The sequence below is a fragment of the Mus musculus genome, chromosome 2 (assembly GCF_000001635.26).
Source record: "Mus musculus strain C57BL/6J chromosome 2, GRCm38.p6 C57BL/6J".
NCBI classification, from domain to species: domain Eukaryota; kingdom Metazoa; phylum Chordata; class Mammalia; order Rodentia; family Muridae; genus Mus; species Mus musculus.
Window position 1 is genome coordinate 93,222,354 of NC_000068.7, and position 22,199 is coordinate 93,244,552.

Below are 22,199 nucleotides of genomic sequence, written 5' to 3' on the forward strand. Positions count from 1 at the left end.
AGGGGTGTCCCTCAGAGCTGGAGTAATGAACAAGTGCCACCACACCTGGCTTTTTATGTAGGTTCTGGGTACTGAACTTGGGTTGTAAATGAACCATCTTCCTAGTCTGTCTAGCATATCCTTTGCCAGAGGCTGTCCCATCTCAGGGTCTGGCTGAAATGTCTACTGTGATGGGAATGGGGGTGGGGACTCAGGAGTTGGGCAGTCAGTGCCAGGTCTTCCAGGAGACCTACTGGTCAGGCACTTCTGCCTGTGGATATTCAGCCTTCTGTGGCTATTTCAGGGAGAAGGCTAGCCTTGTCATCAGCAGAGGCTAGAGACCCAGGGGAGGGGCTGGAGAGAGGCAGGAGGCACTTACAAAAACGAAGAAATTGAAAACAAACATCAGATACTTCATGCAGCTCAGACAGTCGCCCTCCATGGTTCTTCACCTAGAAAACACAAGGCCATTCAATCCTTCTGGAGACACTCAGGTGGAGCCCAGCCCCAGCCCCCAGGAGACCTAGTAACCATCCTCTTTTAAGATCTGCAACTGGGTGAGACCAGATGGAGCTTTAAGCTGGGGCCCTAACTCTCATCCTCTAGTTCCCTGGCTCTGATCTGTCACCCTCCTCTGAGGTGCATGCCACACACCACACAGACACATTACACACTTCATATACCACACACACACACACACACACACACACACACACACACACCTAGAAAGAGACAGTCTCTGGAATGTCAGGCCCTCTGTGATACTCACTCCACCAAGCCCACAGGACGTGAGGAACAGCTATAATGAAGGCTGCGAGGACAGACCAGTCCTACCACCCTCAGGATCTCCGTGGACTTTGTTTTAGGGTCTAGACCCCAAATTCCTTGGAAATGCTAGGCTCTCTGGGGACTTGCAGAGATGAGGATTAAAAAGCCTAACCCTTGGAGGGTCCGTCCCTCCATATTTGGCTAGAGGCTCCATCCTGCGATGCTTGCTGAACACCAGGGACCTCACTGCAGCAACTCAGGTTTGTAGAAGGATGGGGATTTCCACTGGGAAGCATAGCTGTAGTCAGTTGTTCTCTGATCGGATTCCCTAAGGCCAGCCAAACCCTAATTATCTTCAGTATCTCCCACACCCCGACACAGTCCAGAACTCAGCCCTCTATCTCCAGCTGGCTTAGGGGCCAGTGTTTTGAACTGGGAGAAGAAAAGTCCCCCGAGGAGGAGACCCTGTTTTTCAGATTGCTGCAGAGTTCTCTGGTCTGCATGACTGCAGAACAAACCCCATGAGAATGATGGATGTTTGACAAAGACAGGATTACATAGATAAAGTCCTTTAGTCTTGGCCCGGAAGGATGGGAGCAAGGCCAGCGTCCAGGGCCAATGTGATCTGGTGTGAAGCCAGGCCTCTCACTGTGGGTGTGGGGCAGGGGAAGGGCAGTGGCGAGCAGGCTGGAAGTTGCTTCCACATGGCCCTTCTACAAGACAACCCAGGGATACGGGAGTGACAGTGTTGTCCAGGGCTTGGATATTTATCCCAGAGATCCCTCACCCAAGCCCAGGAGGGTCCTATGCTTATAGATGCATGCCATCCAAATTACTGCTTTAGGTAGAATAAAACCTTGAGGCTTTGAGGGGTGCTTCTGTCAAACACAACTAACAATTCTAAGCTTAGAATTGGCCTGGGATACTTCACGTCACTAGCACATCTTATGGAAGTCGTCATTCGTTTTGAAGAGTTGAGAAGTACTAATGTGGCCAGTGACCATGCCATGTAGGCAGCCAGTGATGGGTCCTACCTGGGGCAGCACAGCATTGTGTAGGCACCACCCACTATAGAGGTTGTGTGGCTACTCAGAAGCACCAAGCCATGACCAGTGTCACCGAGACACTTTCAGTGTCCGGGACAGACCAACACAGTGGCACCAGTTAACACAACTTCATGAATGAATGAATGAATGAATGAATGAATGAATGCATGCATGCATGGTGGGAAAGAGACAAAAAGGCAAGAGTAAGCAACCCAGAAACGGGGACCCGTACTCAAGAAAGAAACAGGTGGGGACAGATGATAGAGAGTGAGCAAGGGGGACCGCAAGGAAAGACACATAGATTGGACAGAGTCACAGTGGGGTACAGTGTAAGGGGACAGAAGTCTTACCTGGGCAGCTCTTCAGGAGTCAACAGGATGCAATCTCTTAGTTAGAGGGTCTCAGGTATGTCTCTCAGCAGCCCAGCTTGTCCTGGAAGAGAAAGTTCACCATGACAGGCTGTTGGGCATCGGGACACAATGAGTGCATTGCTCCTGATGTGCACCCAGGCAACGGCTCACTAACTGACCCGTGGCACTAAGGAAAAGCTGCAGAGACTTTGTGCCATGTTACCTGGGGAGGGCTACACTGGTTATCTCCTGACCACACAGCAGCCCCCTGTACTCTGCTGACCGCACAGGAGCTGTGTCTTCATCAATATCTGAACTGATATTAGACTAAGAGGAGGTGGCAGGTTTGGGTGGCCACCCATCTGATGCCATCTGGGAACCTGCTAGGATGTCTCTGCATCAGGGCCATGCCACCACATCCTACCCCCTGACACAGGCTCCCCTTAGGGAGGATTTGATGCAGGGAGTCTTTCTTGTTTTGGTTTTGTTTTGTTTTGTGGTTTTGGTTTTGGTTTTTTGTCTTTTTCAAGACAGGTTTCTCTGTGTAGTCTTGGCTGTCCTGGAACTCACTCTGTAGACCAGACTGGCCTCGAACTCAGAAATCCACCTGCCTCTGCCTCCCAAGTGCTGGGATTAAAGGCGTGTGCCACCACTGCCCAGCATGCTTTTCTTGGTTTTAAAGCATTAAGATTTGCTATAAAGTTCATCGAGAGAGCCAGATCCCAACAGCGCCAAGGAAACTGGGCTTATTCTGTGGAGACTTGTGTTAATCACACCTGTGAGGAGTTCTACAGTCCAGATCTCATTACAGGCTGTGTTGGACAACAGACCCAGGAGAAGATCGGTACTTCCCCTATGGAGCTGGGATCAAGAGTCCTTCCCAAGAGGATTTCCAGGGCTCAAAAGACCTGTTCAGATGCTCTGACTTGGGATCAGTGAGAAATATTATGGGTGACAGAGTCTCCCTCTTCCTATCACAATTTCTCTCACTCTTCCACCAATCCACCGATTCATAGGATTCATCTGCCCATCCATCCATCTATACATCCATCAATCCACCTATCCATCCATCCATCTATCCATCCACCCACCCGTCCGTCCATACATCCACCCATCCATCCACTTGCCTACCATCCTACCTGACCTGACTGGTAAGGATTCCCTAAAAATTGGTCCTGGTGGTGTTCAGGTCTTTGTACTTCTGCCTTGGCGGGACTCAAAAGGGAAGAACTTCAGAAAGGGCAGAGAGGGGGCTTCCAGGTCTGACAAGCCTAAAAGCTTTAGACAGAACTTCACCAGAGATCACTAACTGGACAAGATGAAGCCACCTGACTTGTCACAGCTCTGGGGCCATTCTGGGAGCTGTGGTTCTGTGGCTAATCCATGCTTAGCCATGGGGTTTAGGGAAACGGGGTTGGGTCATGGTTTCCCAAGCCCTCCTCTTCCCCTGCCTGATCCCTGCCCTGGTCCAGCACTGTCACACATGTCTACCAACCCAGGCCATGGCCCTAATTGAGTTCTGTATCATTTTGTCTGAATACAGGGTAGGGAATGAAGGTTACACGGGAGTCAACCCAGTGTCCAGGAGGAGCGGGTGGCTAGCTGTTACTTCCTCACCAAGGAGCCTCCACTACATGTGTGCTGTCTGCTGGCACACAGACCATCTTTGAGGTCACCCCACTCCTATTGTCCCCACTCTCCTTTCCTTCTGTCCTGGAAATCCTGTCCCACAATCCAACTTTCATCTGCCTAGAAAATGTGGCTCCATTCATTTCAGAGCCTGGGACAGCCCCTGCCTTCCTTTGAGACCTTGGGAAAATCACTCGGAGAACTGAAATGATCAGTTTTGAAACCAAAGGTGGCTGAAAGAATCCATAGTGCCAGAGGGGACACATAGAGGGCTGAGGAACTGTGGTCCTCAGTGTCATTATACACCATGAGTAAAGGGATGCCGACCCAGATCCCTGGTATCCGGAGTGGAGGAGGGTGTGGGGAGGACCACAGATGCAGTGCATGGTTGGCATCGGTACAACCAGAAGCATGTAATTTAACTGAAAAAAAAAAAAAAAAAACAGAGCTCCTGGAAAGACGGTACCCATGGGACACAGAGGCAGAGGCAGCTCCTGAGAGAGGAAGAACCATGCCTTAGTGGCCAACATCTCTGACCTGAGCTAAGTAGCTGAGCACAGAGCCTGGGAACGCTGCTCAAACCCTCCCCTGAGCCAGCTGGAGACTGTAGGGGCAGGACCTGGCCCTGCCGTTCCCTGACAGATGGGAGCCCCTAGGCCCAGAGAGGGCAGGGATGGGGCCGAGGTTCTGCAGTGTCCTGGGGCTTTCCGCAGCAGGCTCCCGCCTGGGCCAGACAGCTTTATTAATCTTGTCCCTCTCCTGGCCCCACATGGCTGCTCAGCCCATCTGCAGGGATGTGGGGCTAGGAGGGGTGCTCTGAGAAAGAAGAATAGCTAGGTTCATAAATCACTCCTTCTGCCTTCAGTACCCCCAGAGCACCTCTGAGGCGGCACAGCCAGGCCCAGCTTGTCTTGTGCAAACCGGTGCCAGCAGAGGGCGCTGTGGTCCTGGGTGGAGCCGCTGCTGGGTCCCGGTGCAACTAGTGTTTGGATTCTACTCCCACAAGCTGAGGATGGTTGTCTCCTGTCTCCTCTCCTCTGGGGGAGCCCGCACCTCTCACCTGGAACCTGAAGATTCTCAGCTCCAACTCCCTCCCCCCCACCCCCACCCCGCCGCCCGTGGTCGTTGCCAGGATGGGAGAGGCTGATTAGCTGCAAACATTCACAGTACATTCATTTCCTTGTCACTCTTCTCCCAGCATCTACAGAACCAGCCCTGGGTTTGGTCCAGTGGAGGCCAGCGGCCGTGCTTTCCTTCCGCTGCCACCATCACTGGACTCTAGTGGAGACCACTAACCCAATCCCCAGAGAGCAGTATTGACAGCCACATCCTCAGAGTGCCTGGGCATGCCAGACAAGACCCAGAATAAAGTGCACCAGCAGGCCTGGAGGTCTTGCGGGGGGGGGGGGGGGAGGGTGGACTTACGGTTTTTTTATGGTGACCTGCTGATGATGCCAGTGCCTGTAAGCTCACTTGATCCTCCCAAAAGCTCAGGAAAGTTCATGATGTTAATCACTATCCTGGGTGAAATGAAGCCCCAAAGGCTGGAAGTGGTTAGAAAGTCCCAGAAATGGATAAAACGATACCCAGCCAAGATGGGCACTTAAACCAGCACTAACATGGAAGGCACTTGTGAGCACAGCAACCGGTTGGGGCCATCCAGTTCTGGCTGGGAGAGGGGGGCTCTTTGGCTCACTGGCTGTGCCTCTGGGCCTCGTCCCAAGACAGACGGGCTGGGCTCATAAACAAGCAATTGGCTTGAAATCCTGGGGAGTCTGCCCATGGCACAGGGCAGGCTCAGTGAAAGGGGGGTGGGGGTGGGTGGAAGCCTAATTAGGCTCCAGAGAAGCAGGGCCTGAGGGGAGGGCCACTGTAGTGAAACTGAATTCAAAGGACAGCCTTCCCTGCCGGGTGATCACTGAGCCATGAATATCCAGGGCTGCAGGGCAAGGCAGCATCTGGGAGGCCCCATTACAAGTCTGTGAGCCTAGGGTCTCTAGCTCTGCCTCGGCCCCCTGTTGCATTCAGACACTTCCCAGGGCTCCTCCCACCAGAGCATTCTCAAAGACACAACATGGTGGGGACTGTCTCTAACTCCTCATTTCACGAGCTGCACACAGGTCCAGAACCACTAGCTCCAACAGCCCGTACTACTAGACCCTTTACCCTGTGTCCTTCTCAGAATGTTCTTTGCCTTCGGTTGACTAGCAAAAAGCTCTTGGCACCCTGACCTCACTGGGTTGTCTACGCAGGGAGATGGCATTCCTGGGTCTCAGATGAAGACATGGTGTCATTAGACCAAACACACTACAGGTTGCAGGAGCTACTGAGACAAAAGTTCTTTCCCCCAGATCAAGTCCTCTAGCCACAGCCAGCTTGCTGAAGTAACTCCCTGTCACTCCCGGTGCTGGGGTGCATTTCAGCGGCAGAGGCCTTGGTCTCAGGCCTTGCTCAGCAGGCCTTCTGCTTCCTCTCACCCTCATCTGTGCTCCCTTTCTGTCTTTCATCTCTCTGAGCCTGAGTTGGAAACGAGACCCTTTGAAAGGCTTAGTGATCCATCCCAAAATACTCGGTGCTGTTGCTGGGGCAACCTGGCCTATCACAACAGCCAGGATTGAAATGGTGAATGGGTTCACGGGTATTAAGGGGGCCTGGGAACTGGGAGGGCAGGGGCACAGGTCTGACTGGGAGAGAGGGGGCATAGGAGACCCCAGGAATTCCTGATGAAGCTGTCTCCCAACCCCCACAGAAAAAGGATCCCCGTCATCATCGCTGTGATATGTCTGACAGGCTCAGATGGGTGACAGGGGGAAGTCAGACAGAGGGAGAGACAAGGAATGTGCTAGCTGAGAAAACATGGTGGGGTGGGCTAAGGGAGTGTCCTGAAGGAATTTCCCCATTTGCAGGTGGGAAACGAAAACTGCATTTCCCTGGACATGGCTCATCCGAGTCTCACCATAACCCCACAAAGCAGGTTTATCATCATCCCTTTCTGATAGCTGAGGAGCTGATCAGAGAGGTGAAGTAACTTGCCCAAAGCCACACAGCTACCAAGCAGCAGACTGCAAGCCAGTGCTCTCTACACAGCCTGTCAGAAGCCATGTCAGTGGTGCCAGCCAGTCACTCACAGCAGCAAACAGGAGACATGGTCACAGACCTAACAGGTCCCAGCTCCCTTTCACAGATGGGGAAATTGAGGCATCAATTAGCACTTCTCTAAACAGCCAATGAATGTCAAAGACCTTCTGAGCGGACAGCCTCATTCTCAGGCCTCTTCAGGTTCTTTCTGTTATCTAACCACATTCACACCTGCTTTAGCTCAATCATAGCCCAACCCTGCACCAATCTTTTTCCCTGACAACCCCTCATTTCATGCTCTCACTTGATTCTTAGGACAGCCAGGCAGGGAGAGGGGACCAGGTTAAGGAGCCCAGATTAGGTGGCACAGCTACACCCGGACTTGCTTGCTTTAGCCCAGGCACTTGGCCTTCAGTTTTCCTGCCACTGTGATATCTTAGTTCCTTCAGCCTGGGCCTATCACTGTTCTGTCGTCTTCACAGTCTGCCTCTCTCTGTATGGCGTTTCACTCCCTCGTACCTGGACTGCCGGGAAACTCAGATTCCAGGGCTGGGGATGATCTCTCCACAGCTGGCTTCCCACAGCCCAGGGCCAGGAAGCCTTAGTAGCAGAAGCAGAACTCAGGCCCCAGAGGGCTCACTGGATAGTAAATGCAGGAGGTCGGACCTGCAGTGCAGCGACATCTGTTCTCACGTGACCCAAGGGGCTCAGTGGGGAAAGGTGCCTGCCACCCGCCCATGCAAGCCTAACACCTGAGTTAGCTCCCTGGAAACCGCATCAAGGTAGAGAGAAGTAACTCCACAGCATTGCTCTCTAACTCCATATGATGGCTATGGCATGTACACCCCCAGCACAACATCATCATCACCATCATCATCACCATCATCACCATCACCATCACCATCATCAATAAAATAAATTTAAAAATTAAAAGCAACAGCTCAGCTACTCCCTGGGGTCATCAAGAAAGACCTGTGGAATGGATGGGTAGGGGAGGGTGGGAGGAGACAGACAGGGGCTGGCCGCCATTCCCACGCCACTCAGAGATGGGGAAGATGCTGGCTCTTTCAGACAGAGCTCTAGCTGGGTCTCCTCCTTCATCCTGGCTTTTATCCAGCATGCCTGGGACCAGAGACAGCCCAGATTTCTGAGTTGCTCAGGGTTTGGATTATTTGAATACCCTGACCCCAGCCAGCTTCATGAGCTCTCCAGGAGCTTCATGCTTCAGATTTTCAGATGGGGAAGTATGGCACAGAGACAATGGCTGCCACCACCGCCATCATTTGTTTGGGTCCTTGGTCTGTGCTTCTGGAGAACTGACAGAAGTCCCTACCTGGCTCTACCTCAGACCGCCAGCAGTAGGGAGGAGCCAGGGGATGGACAGGGAAGTACTTGAAGGGGACAAGAGAGGTGGGGCCGAAGCTTGTGAGGTGATGACTTCCCACACTGGCCAGACTCACTTGAGGCCCTGCTGCTGTATGGTTTGGGCCATAGCCTATCAGCCCTGCCAGAGAATGCCATTACAGGAAGTTGGAGTAGAGCGAGGTGGGCCTGGCTCTGAGATAGTCTAGCCTCAGAGAAAGTCTGAGCAGGAGTTGGGGCTGTACCAGTGGTCTCCTAATTTTAAGATACAACAAGAGACGCAGCTTGAACACAAGGGTTAGACATGAGTGTAGGAAAGGGGACTGAGGTAGGAATGGTGGTGTCAACATTGAGAGGAGGGGACACACGTGCTTACTAAAAGCATGATGTCAACATTGCATCTAGTAGCTCATTTAATTCCCGTGATAATGCATGAGGTAGATATGATTATTATGTTTCTTTTATAAATCAGAGAGGTGAAGTGATGTGCTCTGAGCAGCACTGCTCATAGGTCATCATTTAAACTCTAGCAGTGTGGTTCCATTTGGCAGGGAAAGACAGGGAGATGTCTTTAGAAAGCCCACTACTACAAAGTCCATGATGTGGTGGCAATCTGGAGACCAGGGTCTTGCCACAGTCTATACGGGAAGAGAGTCTTAATTGGAGAATTGTCTTGATTGTTAATGGATGTGGAAAGACCCAGTCTACTATAGGCAGAATCATCCCCTAGGCTGGGCTGAGAACTGCATAAGAGTAAAGAAAGCCAGACAATGGAAGTAATCAGGCAGTATTGGTACATTGGCTTTCCTTGTTCTTGGTTGTGATATGGTGTGGCTAGCTGTCTCAAGTTCTTCACCTCTGTGAGTTCTCTGCAATGCTGGATGGAACCTTGGAATTGTAAGCTAAACAACGCCTTTCTTCTATAGGGTGCTTTCAGTTGGATTGTTTTTCTATAGCAACCTAAGCGAGACAAGAACAAAGATCAAGTGGATATTCCAGTGGGATCTTCTTCCTGGCTTGTCACCTTGTTATGACCTTAGCTGTTCTGAATCCAGGTATCCCTGCAGTCCCACAGATCATGGGAACGTTCAGAGTCCCCATAGGAGAAAGCAGGGAAGTCCTCCTGAAGAGAGCTATTGCACCCACTCCTTCAGAAGGACTTTAGTCCATGCCCCTGGGGCACAGTCTTAGGTCTCAGTTCCCCAAGGGCATTCTACAGGGCCAGCAGGCTTTAGAACGGTCCTTTTGGAAATGGACATGTGATTTGCACATGCAGTGAACAGACCTCATCTCTTAAAATGCAAGGCCAGCCCAAACCCTGGTCCTACTCAGCAGGTTCAGGGTTTAAGAGTTAGTCCTACTGGAGCACAGAGAATTCAATCTGTTGGGAATGTTCAATCTTGCTACTGCCCAGCCCCCACACAGGGCCACATGGTGTGTGTGTGTGTGTGTGTGTGTGTGTGTGTGTGTGTGTGTGGTACACACATCTTAGCTGGGTAGTCAATGTCACACACATGTTCACAATGCTTGTAAAAGACAGCAATGATGTTGATCTCCAAGAGTGTCCCCCATGCAAGCTCCTGTAAGGTGCCAATGGAAGGCCCCAGGAGCACCTTTGCCTTGCTCCCAAATAATCAAAATAGGAACTTTCTCACAGTTCCCAAGGGTGTAAAGATAAAGGGGATCCACGGTCAATGTAGCCTCCAAGGCCAGCCAGCTGCCTCTGCAGCACTGCCAGGCTCTACCCTCTTGGCCTTGGGACCCTGGTGGTAGGGCTCCATGTGACTTTTATCTCTGAGTCCTTGGTCTTCCTTCTCCTTTCTACACACACACACACACACACACACACACACACACAGAGGAACCAACCTCTTCCTGGACAGATGGATGGCATCATACCAATTCAGCTGGAAGCCTTGTGGGGCCAGGACATCAGTCCTTTAACCTTGCTCTGGGGCTGTGACCCCCCAGAGGGAGGTAGCTGCCTTTCATTTAGAGGCTCTGCATGTGGGCATCACTATGCAAAGCCATTTACTGAGGTGGCCTGAGAAAAGCAGGGCCCCGCTGAGATTAGGGGATCTGGCAGCCTCCCCACTGGGAGAGGAAAGATATGAGGGGGTTAATTAGGGGGACAGGAAGACCCCACAGGCTCTGAATGCCTGTGGGGTGTTCCTGTGGTGACCACAGGAACATGGCTGCGCTTCTGCTGGGTGCCAGGGGGTGAGGAGCTGGCTTCAAAGCAGGCCATCTTGAGTGGGCCCAGCCCTGCCTGTGGATGCTCTGTGAGCTTGGACAAGTCATTCCCTGTCAGAGCCCCAGAAACTGCAGAGGTCTCAGGGCCTGGGCACTGCAGGGGCAGCTGATGAGGGATGAGCCCATTTGTGACCTACAGCCAGCCTGCCAGGCCTTCTCTCCTTGGCTTCTAGACTATTCTGAGATTCTCTCCACTGTGCAATATACATGTGCTTGCTTGGCCTTATCACAGAACCCAAGGACGCCTCCTTTCCAGCTCCATCCCCTCTAGGGGTCCTGTCACTTCAGAGAGGGCTGAGACTTCATCCTTTGACCCATTCCAGCCTTGAGCTGCCTCTGCTGCAGAGGGAGGGCCCAGTGGAGGCCAGGAAAAGGAAAGAGGAAAGGGAAGGACTCTCTCTGTCTGGCCTCTTTCATAGGCTCTGATCTGGCCATGGGTGCACAAACTGTGAGGGCCAAGAAAGCAGTGGTCCGGGGCATGGGCATCCCTGTAGTCCCAGCACTTGGGAGAACAAGGGAAGAAGAGTTTGAGTTCCAGGTTCGCTACATAGTCTGACTCTAAGGCAGCAACACTCATCTCCTTTAGACTATGAGAGATCAGGGATCAGAGAGGTAGACAGGCTTTCCTGACATCACACAGCATGGAAACAGCTGAGTTGTGATGTAATGATGCTGAATCCCATAAACTGTCCCTCAGAGCCTGCACCCCACATGTCTGCATGTCCGAAAACTCAGTCCAGACACGAGAATGAGAGTGTACAGTCGCTTCTAATTTCCTCTTACTTCACACATTCATGAAAACTGGTTTTTTTTTCTTTTTCATTTTACCTCAAAATCCATCCACAGTTGTCTAACGTTAATGTCAAAGCTACTGCTTCGGATCTGGAAAGTGCCTGGGTGTTGTGGGAAGCCCAGTGCTAGTGCTGAGATTCTGAGTCCTGGGAGGAGCTCCCCAGCCCTGTGGGGACCAAGCCCTCTTTGTAAAGCACTGCCCTGTGAGCCTCCTCAGCACCTTGGGATGCTCAGCTGAGGTCCGGTTCATGCCTCCTCCCTGTCTCCCTCCCTCAGGACGACCACAGACCCAACGAGACAGAAGGGACAGAAGGGACCTGTGACAGAAGCTCAAGATGGCTCAGCCTGCTCTGACTGCTTCACACGGCTGAGGAGATGGTGAGACTGGGTCCCGCCGGGAAAATGGCTATGGAGATGGGAAAGCCGGTGGTGGCATGAGCCAGAGGAGAGGGCCCTGAGCCTGTGGCTCTGTCCTGAGAAGGACGGAGGACCATTCACTGCGTGCCAGCATCGGTGCTGCTGCTGGCTCTGTCCCCTGTCTTGTATGGCACACCCCACTCTAGCCAGTGGCTGTTAGAGGACCCACATCTTGAAGCCATGGAAAGACCTTGTATGATCCCAGTGTGACTTCAGTGTCACCAAGTCCCTTGCCAGATAGCACAGCCCACAGCAGCTTGTCTTTAGAAACCAAAGCTAAGCCATTTTGGAGCTTCTCCCCCAGCTGCTTGGCTAGACAGTCCCTTCTCCAGAGCACAGGAAACTGACCAGGCTCATCCCACAAGACTTGGACTCAGAGCCCCTTCCCTAGGGACCAAGAGTCCCCTCTGCTCCTCCAAGGCCCATGCTTTCCTGTGGGTCCACCCAGTGCCTCCACTGGCCTTAGCCCCGAGCCAGGAACCCTGTCTGTTCACAGGACCAGCTGGGCTTCTAAGAGACAGCTCTCTACTTTCTTTGTTCTGTTTTGGATCTAGAGAAATCTTGCAACTGATGTCTTTCTTACTTATATTCAAAACAATGCCCAATATTAGCTGACTCCCTAGGATTTCAATTCTTTTTTTTTTTTTTTTTTTTTTTTTTAGTTTTTTCGAAACAGGGTTTCTCTGTATAACCCTGGCTGTCCTGGAACTCACTTTGCCACAGCCGAGCAAGAAGATGCTGGAAGTGTGTAGGAGTTAGCCAGGGGGCCAGACATGTGTGCCCAGGTTGTACACAGGGCTCACGGAGACTGCAAGGCAATGGGTAATACCATTCCTGTGCTGCAGGTGGGAGCTAAGACTGGCACAAGGACATCCTTTAGCTGGCTTAGTACAGTGTGGCTGGGTAGACTCAGCAATACCAATCTGGGACAGCCTAGCTCAGAGGAATCCTGCCTGCCTGATGCCATGCGTTCTTGCAGTGATGGTGATGATGGCGTTGGTGTTGGTGATGATGGTGATAGTAGTGGTGTTGGTGATGATGGTGATGGTAGTGGTGATGGTGATGATGATGGACTTTCACTTTTTTGAAACTGTAAGTCCTTTTGAAAGTTGCCTTGGTCATGTTGTTATCACAGCAATAGGAAAACAACTAATAGAGGGGGCCTCCAGGACCCTCTCTATGACCAGTTCTCTTCCAGAGCCTTGGAACAACACACCCCTCCAGTCCCATTACTCCCATTAGGTTTTGTACTCCCAGTCAAAGTCTTACTCATTGTAATGGGTTGAATGAGAATGGTTTGAATACTTGGTCCCCAGTTGGTGGAACTGTTTGGGAAGGATTAGGAGGTGTAGCCTTGTGGAAAGCAAGCTTTGGGGCTTCAAAATTCTCCCACTGCAGTCACCAGTGCAGTCTCTAGGTGTGAGCCCTCAGTGGTTCCTGCTGCCATGCGTTTGTTCTGCCATTGTGGACTCTAACCCTCTGAAACCAGAAGCTCTGTTAAACTGTTTCTTTTATAAGGTGTTGTGGTCATGGTGTTTTACCACAGCAACAGGAAAGTCACCGGGTCACCTACCCTGCGTTTATACACTCCTCTTTCTCCAGGTATACCCACAGGGGATACAGGACCCTGGGGCTGCCTTGACATCCTGCCATTGTCATGTGTCCCCTGACAATAGTGTCTGTCTGAGATCTATCAGAGATCTACGTGCCATTGAAGTGTGACAGGAGCTCCTGGCTGCTGCTTCTCCTCCTCTTCCTCTTCCCCCTCCTCTTCTTCCTCCTCCTCCTCTCCTTTTTCTTCTTCCTCTTTTTCTTCTTTTTCTCCTCCTCCTTCTAATCTTCTTTTTATTTTATTTATTTATTTATTTATTTATTTATTTATTTATTTATTTAATGTATAAGTGCTCTGCCATGCCAGAAGAGGGCATCAGATCCCCTCATAGATGGTTGTGATACACCATGTGGTTGTTGGGAATTGAACTCAGGACCTCAGGAAGAGCAGTCAGTGCTCTTAACTGCTGAATCATTTTAGCAGCCTGCTCCTGAGTTCTTTAGGCAATAGAAAGACTCCAGCCAAAAAGTCCTAAAACCAACCTGAATCCTAGTTTCCACATGAGGCTCTGAGGTCTCTAGGCCATGAGGGGGCCTCATGCTGCCACAGGACTGCAGAGCCATCAGCTCGCCATCATTCAAGAACCTCCACCATGGACTTTCCCACCTCTAGTCCCTATCCAAGCCCACCTCCCGTCTTGTTTCTGATTTCCTCCGAGAAGCCTCCTCACAGCCCTGTTTCGTTTACAAGACTGACTCTCTGGAGGGTCAGGAGAGGCAGGTGGCCAGACTCCATTTGGGAAATATGGCTTGAATAATTAACTAGATGCTGTGTGGTCTTAGGCAGGTCACTTTACTTCTCTGTGCTTTAGTATCTCCCTTCCTTCCTTCCTTCCTTCCTTCCTTCCTTCCTTCCTTCCTCCCTCCCTCCCTCCCTCCCTCCCTCCCTTCCTCCCTCCCTTCCTTTTTTATCTGCATAATGAAGATACATACAAAGAGTGTGCCTCTCACCAGGCTACTGTGGGGGCTAAGGGCACAGAGCATAACATGTCTGCTATTGTTAAATAACATATGTGTTTATTAGGTTGTCCCAGAGTCAACTGCAGCCAGAGTAGGAAAGGACCCCCCACTCAATGTCCCTCTGTGTCCATTGACACAGCAGGGATCTGATTATAGGTGAGGGTGACATTTACTAAGTCCACTTCAGATAAGAAGGTGCCGAGGGCCAGGAGGTAAGTTCCTGGCTGAGACACAGAGCAAGTGACAGATGTGAAAAGCAGGGACGTAACTTTCAAAACAGTCTGAAAGTTGTTGCTTGGCCATTGCTGGAGCTATGTAAACAGAGACTCAGTGCCCACCCCTCAGAGAGTCAAAAGAGATTACCTGGACATCTTCCCAGTCAGGCCGCCTTCAGAGGGACAAATCCTCTCAGACCTTTTCCCTAGAGAGTTACACATTCTGGGTTACCTAAGAAAAAGATTTGAAGCCACCCAAGGGAGGGACTGGAGGTTGGGATCTGACTGGCACCTTCTAGCTGGAGTCACAGCTCAGCAAAAAGTTAGATGGAGCTGATATGACATTTGAACACACACAGATGGGCCCCAGGCCAGGGCCAGAGTTGCCTTTAATGGGCTCTGAGCCAACTCACCTTAGCCTAAATTGGCTTGGGCAGTGGCTGCATGCAGGAGACTGTGTAACCCTTCTGTGTAACCCTGCCACCCCATAAATCAGGCCTTTGCTTGGTACTCCAATTGGGTGACCCTTTATCCCTGCCTACTTCTGACCTTTGGGCTCTCCACCTTCCTCTTTTCTGCTAGTGCCCTAAAAGCCAGGCTTGGATCACCCTTTACCATGTCCCTCCTCTCTGCCGTGGCTGGGCTCCCCACGGGATGAGTTCAGCTGCGCTGCCCTGAGAAGAGCCTGGTCTTTCAGGGTCCCTCTACCCAGCCCATTCCCTTCTAAGAGCTGGACTCAAGAGCCCAGAGAAGGAGGTTGGCATCTTAAGGAAGGGGCTGCACTAGAGGCTTCCTCTGCCAGCTCCTCTTACCTGTGTAATGTGTTTGAATACTTGGTCCTCGGTGAGAGGCGCTGTTGGTGGAGAGGCAGACTTTGAGGTTTCTAAGCCCAGATGGCTAAGTTGTGGCTAACGAGATTCACATGCACGAACACTGTAGATGACAAGGCTTCGTCACAATATCCAAAGATTGGATAACCTGCCCGGCTTCTAGCCTGAGCCCTGAATTTCCTGATCCACTGAGACGGAACATGCTAAGCTGCAAACTCCTGCTGCCACAAATAAAGTCCTGGCTGCTGCACCCTTCCCATCATGATGGGTGCATCCCCCAAACCTAGAGATAAGACACGCCCTTCCTCCCTGTAGCAGCCAAGAGAAGAGTAACTACCATTAAACATGCTGAGGTCAGCGGGCCCAGTCTGGCTGGACCTCATCTGGTCTCCACCACTCCGTCTTGGGGAAGCTGCGGTCTGTTCTGGCATTTACAATGCCCCCACTGCAGGCTGTGGACCCAGAAGTGCAGCTGGAGCATGGGTCTCCTCTGTCCCAAGTAGGTACAGAGAACAATGTTCTGGGGGAACATTGCTCCGGGGGAACAATGGGGGCCAAGACTTACTGCAGGGCCCGATGGTTATGGTCAGCTCAGAGTCCTCAGACAAGAAGGAACAACACCAAGGCTCCAGGCTCCATCCATGAAAGAACTTTCTAGCCATAGGGCAGGGCTCCTCCTTGATGAAGGGCATCTGAGATCTGCCCTGTCTTCGCCCCCATCTACCTGCAGGGTCGTCTTGTTCCAAAGAAGCTGGCACTGGCTGGAGGCCTTGCAGTGACAGCTTCTGGATGCCAAAAATGCCTTTACCCTTGATGGGCCTCAGTGATTCTCCCGTGACCACTGCCCCTGGCTTCCCACCTTTCCAAGGGCACAGATTAGCTGTCTTCCTCTGTATAAACTTTGCCTTGGCTCCTTAGTATCCCTAGGAGAAAGCACGGACCCCACATAGAGGTCTACCTGCTTCCTACTCTCCCACTCCCTCCTCTCGCCTACCACTTAGGAAAGAGCCGGTGGCAGTGTCAGGCTAAATTCAAACGTGCTATGCGCCCCTTCAGCATCAACTGTGTTCGCTCAGCCCCAGCCTCTTCCCCCAGAAAGGCAGTGGAAGACCCTGAGTGTGGCAGCACAGACCTTCCACAGGTGGAGAGCGGCCAGCAGCTGTCCCGCCAGGTTGCAGGAAGCTGGGCTGCACTGAGACCTAGAACATGCAACAGAAGAGAAAGACCTAACACGTGGCCACTTCTGCCTACTTGGCTCTCTCAGCCTGAGAAGAATGTGGCTGGCCTTGCGCTCTGCCCTTCCCAGGTCTCTGAGGCCTCAGGGCCTTGGGTCATAGCCTGAAGGTACAGGGAAGCAGAGCCGCCCCATTCCTATGGGACCATTCTAAACTGATCACTCTAACAGCTTATGACCTGGGCAGCATGTCCCCATGGCAGCCACTGGCTGACTGGCCTCCTCATGACTTGGCTCCTGTCCTTGATCTTAGCAAGAGAAGCCACGGAGACACACTGTATTCTGGGGAAGCCCCATGTTGAGAGAGAGCGTGGCTGTGGAGTGGGCATGGAGGAACTGCAAGGTGACACGGGGGTTTCTTGCTTCTCAGGTTAAACCCTCCAAATGGCTTGAATTTGTTTTGTTTTATTTTGTTTGTGTATGTGTGGCGGGTGTGAGCCAGTATGCAGACACGTGTGTGTATACACGTGGAGGCAGAAGGCCAGCCTCGCTCAGATGCCATTCCTCAGGCCAGCTACCTCTGTTGACATGGGGTCTCTCCGCGTCACCAAGCGCTGGGATTATAAATATGTCCCTGTGCTTCATTACATGGGGTCTGAGAGTCAAATTCAGGTCTCCATGCCTTCACAGTGAGCATGTTACCCACTCAGTCCCACCCTCTTTGGATTTTTTTTTTTTTTTAGCTAAGTCCTCTCTATCATGTAGCTCTGGCTGTCCCAGAACTCTCTATGTAGTCCAGGCTTGCCTCAAACTTACAGAGATCTGCCTACCTCAGTGTCTTGAGTGCTTGGATTAAAGGTGTGTGTCAACAAGACCAAACTGTCTTTGAAATTTAAACAAACAAACATGTATTATCCTGTTAATGACTTTTAAAAGAGATACACTTGCTTATTTTATGTGTACATGGGTACGCATGAGTGCATGTGGAGGCCAAAAGAGGGAGTCTGGCCCCCTAGAACTGGAGATGGTTGCAGTCTACTCCATGTGGGTGCCAGGTCGCCTGCAAGAACAGCAAGTGCTCTTAACCACTGAGGTATCCTTTCTGCTTCTCCTTAATAATTTTCATAAAATATCTTACCTTAAAATGCAAAGCACAGAGTTGAACTCTGTTAGGAAGAGTGTTTTATGTAACAGTTTAAGTGGGTCCATGAACACCCCTCCCTGGTTTGAACACAGGGTTTAATTTAAAGCTTACCACAGCCCTCCAGAGTTGGACACTATGAGATTTGGTTCAAGGTCTTCCTGCTTGGAAGCTGGGCCTAAATTCCCAGTTTTGACAGCCAGCACCACAGGCTGCCTCCCGCCACTGATGTAGGAACTGAGAAACTCAAAGCCATTTATTCTTTGTCCACTGTATTACTGGAAAACAAATGACATTCTCCAGGAGCAAAATCAAATTGTCACAGGGACACAAAGCTGGAGACTAGTATCTCTACACATGGCTTGAAACTGGGGAAACACAGATTGCAGAGAGCCGTTGTAATCTGTTCATTGGCCCCATCCATCCACCAGCCACTGACAGATGCTGCACACACCAGGATATGCACACTGCTGGAGTCAGAGGGCCAGAGATGCCCATAGTCCTTAGGAAGGGGTCAGGAGGATGCTGGCCAGGAAGGAAACTCTGCAGCCTCTATATTTGTGCTGTCTACAAATATCCCAACCCTTTCTAATTTAGGATGCAAGCATGGAGAGTGAAGTGTCTGGCCACCAAATCTTGCTGCCTCCCTTCCATACGCAGAGAGCAGAGACTGGCGTTGGCTGCTCAGTTCACACTTTAGGCCCAGGAATTTCACTCAGACTTTAGTCTAGAAAGACAAGAAGGGGTTAATGAAAGTTCTAGGAGTCACTAGGGCAGTGGGATTATGCCCAGGGTTTTGGTCTGCAGCCTCAGTGAGTCACTCAGTGAGCAGAGTGCATGGTGTTCTGTTTAAGGGGAAGTTAGGTGACTCTCAGGTCCCAGGCATATGCTAAGGGCTTAGTGTAGCATCTCATGAACCAATGAATGAGTGCAATGGGGAGAAGAAATTAACCCCTGTAATTAGGAGGTGGTTTCCCAGCCCAACACTCGGGTTTGGGAGCTTAGATGAATAACCTGTGCACCAAATCCTGCTTAAAATGTTCAAGTTGGAATCTAACAACTGACAAAATGTCTGACCAGATAAAGGAGATTGCCGCCTGTCTTGGTTACTTTTTTTGTTGCTGTGATAAAGCACCAAGTTTTGGAAGGAAGAGTTTCTTTTAGCTTATGCTTTCAGAGGGAGAAGAGGCCATGGCCATCATGGGTGGGAGGTGCAGCAGCCAGGGCAGCAGCTGAGAGCTCACATCTTAAACTGCAATCAGGAACCGAGAATGGTGAGCGACTCTGAAACCTCAAAGCCCTCCTCCAGTGACAAACTCCTTCCAGAGAGACATTTCCTAGACCTCCCGAAACAGGTCCACCAACTGGGAACCAAATATTCAAGTCCTCTGGAGGCCATTCTCATTCAAACCACCATACCATGAAACCTGAGGCCCAATTCAATTCCCAGGACCTACATGGTAGAGGGAGAGTCCTCTGACTTCTGCATGTGCATTGATTAGCACATGTGTGCAGACATATGCATGCGTGTGCACACACATACATACACTCGCACATGCATAAACACACACACACACACAATAACAAAGACTAAAATCTAAATAATTAAGGCACTGGCGTGCCTCACCAGTGTGCACTCTGGGACGCACATCATATCAGCACGAGTTCCGAAAAAAGTGGATTATTATGTGTGCTTCCCTTGGGAGTGGCAGAGGAACACAGAGAGGTGTGTGGATGGCTACTGACTGGGGTGACACAATTAGAGCTGGGAAGGGCCTTGCTGTCACTTCACAGATGACAAACTGGAGGACAGAGAGGCTGGGGTCATCACCTGCAGAAACTAGAACAAACGAATGAATGAATAAACAAAGGCTAGGCATGGGCCCTGCAATCCCAGCACTTGGGAGCTGTAGGCAAGAGGACAGGGTTCGAGGCCAGCCTGGCCTACATCATGAGCTCTTACGTCAAAAACAAAAGAAATTTAGCCAATATCTGACCCAGGGTCTGCCATGAAGCCTGCTGTGGTGTGTTCCCCAAATGTGAGCACCAGGAAAGTGGGGGATGGGGGAGTGGGGGCAGGAGGATGGTGATCTCGAGGCTGGCCCAGACTAGACGGTGAGACAAGAACCAAGCCAGAACAAGCCACAGAAATCCTGCAAGCAGTTAGGGAATGAAGTTAATGACCAAGCTCCCCAGTAAGCCTCCCACAGGCCTTCCCTGGAGCAATAGAGAAATGATAGAGAGAAGCAATAGAGAGAAGATCCGGTCGGCTCCAGCTGAAGCGGCTTGGCAGGGATGCTGTCCCAGGCCTTCAGCCAGTCCCCAGGTACACCAGGCTGGCCTGCTTTGAGGACTCGTGTCCTCTGACTTGTACTCTTGCTTCCCACATGACATTCTCGGTGTCTCCTAGCCAGCATCCTAGCTGGTTTTCAAACCCAGTTCCTAGACCCTGAGGCTCCAATTTACTGTCCAGCCAAGAAGCATCTCCACCCTTTGGCTTGAAGCCCCAGGTCTCCTGCAGAGTGGACAAGGAGCCCCTGAAGCTTGGAGTCATGGTACAAGAGGTTCCTGCTGTTAGGCTGTGGAATGGCTTGGAATCCAATAGGTCTGCACGGAGATCTCTAGGAGGGTTTTTCCACAGCCAGGCCATCTGGAACTCTAAGCCTCAGAGGGCACAAAGTTTTGTGTGACTGTTACCGTGTCAGACCCATGTGAGGAGACCTTAAAGAATTATGGAAACTAACAGACCCTGCAAACATCCCCCATGCCTGCTCAGGGTTGAACACAGAAGGAGACCCTTAGGAGTGGTAGTGGGAAGATAAAAACCCCAGAGGAGAAGCTTGTCCTCAAAGGATCTCATGGAGAATAAGGCAGAGAGCCTGAGGGCAAAGGCCTTTGCGCCCAGTGTCTAACCACACAGCACACAGCAGTTACTCAGGACCCAGAGGCTAGACTGGGGAGTGAGTGGGCTTTGACCATGAGGAGTAAGCACACCATATAAGGCCAGGTCTGTGTGGTGACTTGTGGGGGGCATGTAGGGTGGAGGAAGAGAGAGAGAGAGACAGAGAGAAGAGAAGAGAGAGGAGGGAGAGAGAGACAGAGACAGAGAGAAGGGAAGAGAGAGAGGAGAGAGAGAGATAGACAGAGAGACAGAGAGAGGAGAAAGAGAGAGAGAGAGAGAGAGAATGTATTCTAGTGGAGGGTCAAAGGGTTTGTAGGTCTGTGGTTTTGCAGTATCAGGCACACAGGGCAGACTTTAAGCAGCCCTTGACCATAGCTGCCTGGCGGCAGCATGCTATACTATGATTTTCAACCTTTTCTTTTTTTCTGCCAAGCAATGTGTTGTTTTTCCCCCTACATGAAATTCTACATCATATCCTAAATACAGGGCGGAGCTGCTGCTTTCTGGTTCCCAGGTGGGAGCTACCAGGCTGGCCTGTTCCTCTGAGACCGTCTCCCACATGTTCCTCCCTCCTTGTCCAGCCTGAGGGGGTGCTTTGGGAAGGGCCCATCCTAGGCCTGGGTCTTCTGAGGCTAAATCAAGTTCCTCCGCCATGAAGGGGTCGGGGGAGCCCTTTCCAGGGAAGAGAACTCAATCCAGGCCCTGGGGTGCTGAAACAGTAGGCTGACCATAAGGGAAGCAGAAGGGAGCTCACGAGGAAGCCGGATGCCACCTGCGGATCTGGCAGATACGGGCTGCAGAGCGGGAACGTCTGGCCTTTTAGATGCTTTGATCACTGAATCCTTGTGCTGACCAACAGGATAGTGAGGGCTATGGTGGAGGACAGGGTGGCCTGCCCATGGTCTCAGTGACAACAAGGGCTTTCCCTAAAAAGCAATCTACTCCCTTACATGGTAGCCAGTGTTGGGTAACCTGCCGATTGTGTCTCTGTGTTTTAGAAAGCATACCCCAGGAGTTCACCTATAAGGAGGGCTGGCTCCTGCAGGCTTGAAGCTGTCCAGCAGGTGCCCACCTGTTGTGGAAGCAGGAGAGTCTTGGGATAGAGCAGCTGCAAATCCGTGTGTGTGTGTGTGTGTGTGTGTGTGTGTGTGTGTGTGTGTGTGAATCACATATGCAAGGGAGGTGGAGCACACGTTGGTGTCCTAGCTAAGGTTTAGACATACAGTCACTCTAACATCCTGAGTCGCTCCTCCCTCTGCCCCAGGTATCTCTCTCACAGCCCATCTAGGCCTCCACCTGGCTTTCCTGGCCCTCTCTCTGGGCTTCCGATCCCCGCCTGCCAGTGATGTCTTCTATCCCAGCCACCAAGCACCACCTTTTGCCAGCCAGCAAAACGCAAATGTCATTAGCACTCCACAAGCTGGTGAGTAGTAATGTTGTACCAGAAGGCAAACCGAGCTGAGAACCGGGGGGCATCCAGACGGTCTAGGGGGATAGTCCCCAGAGTTTTAGGGGGATAGTTTAGGTTTTCAAAGGAGCCTTATAAAGAGCAAACAGCTTCGAGAGTGAGGGCACTGGCAGGCAAGCCTGTCCCTGAAGTAGGGCAAGCCATGTGCCTGTGGATGGCGCTCATTATCCTTGCCCCACTTAACTACCTAGGCTTAAGTCTCTCAGCCTCTCTGGGGAGTCCCT

At 51.4% G+C, this 22,199-nt stretch overlaps 1 protein-coding gene and 1 long non-coding RNA gene across 7 annotated transcripts in view; one reads left to right on the forward strand and one right to left on the reverse strand.

Annotated features, from left to right (window-relative positions):
• Tspan18 (tetraspanin 18) overlaps positions 1 to 22,199 on the reverse strand; it is a 132,792-nt gene that overhangs the window by 20,594 nt on the left and 89,999 nt on the right. For 4 of the 6 annotated variants that reach the window (XM_006499475.4, NM_183180.2, XM_006499476.4 and 1 more), the window contains 2 exons: positions 2,144 to 2,225; positions 359 to 431 (listed from right to left, as the gene is read on the reverse strand). In XM_006499475.4, coding sequence (XP_006499538.1) covers positions 359 to 421 — 63 coding nt within the window. In that variant the 5' untranslated portion in view covers positions 422 to 431; positions 2,144 to 2,225. Of the gene's footprint in view, positions 1 to 358; positions 432 to 2,143; positions 2,226 to 5,197; positions 6,282 to 14,608; positions 14,628 to 22,199 lie in introns of those variants that run through there. The other 2 variants (XM_011239525.3, XM_006499477.4) reach the window with 2 other exon arrangements.
• Gm32824 overlaps positions 1 to 22,199 on the forward strand; it is a 28,898-nt gene that overhangs the window by 3,144 nt on the left and 3,555 nt on the right. Inside the window, exons 2-3 of the long non-coding RNA XR_001783414.2 lie at positions 11,534 to 11,635; positions 21,772 to 21,930. This is a non-coding gene — a long non-coding RNA (predicted gene, 32824). The remainder of the gene's footprint in view (positions 1 to 11,533; positions 11,636 to 21,771; positions 21,931 to 22,199) is intronic.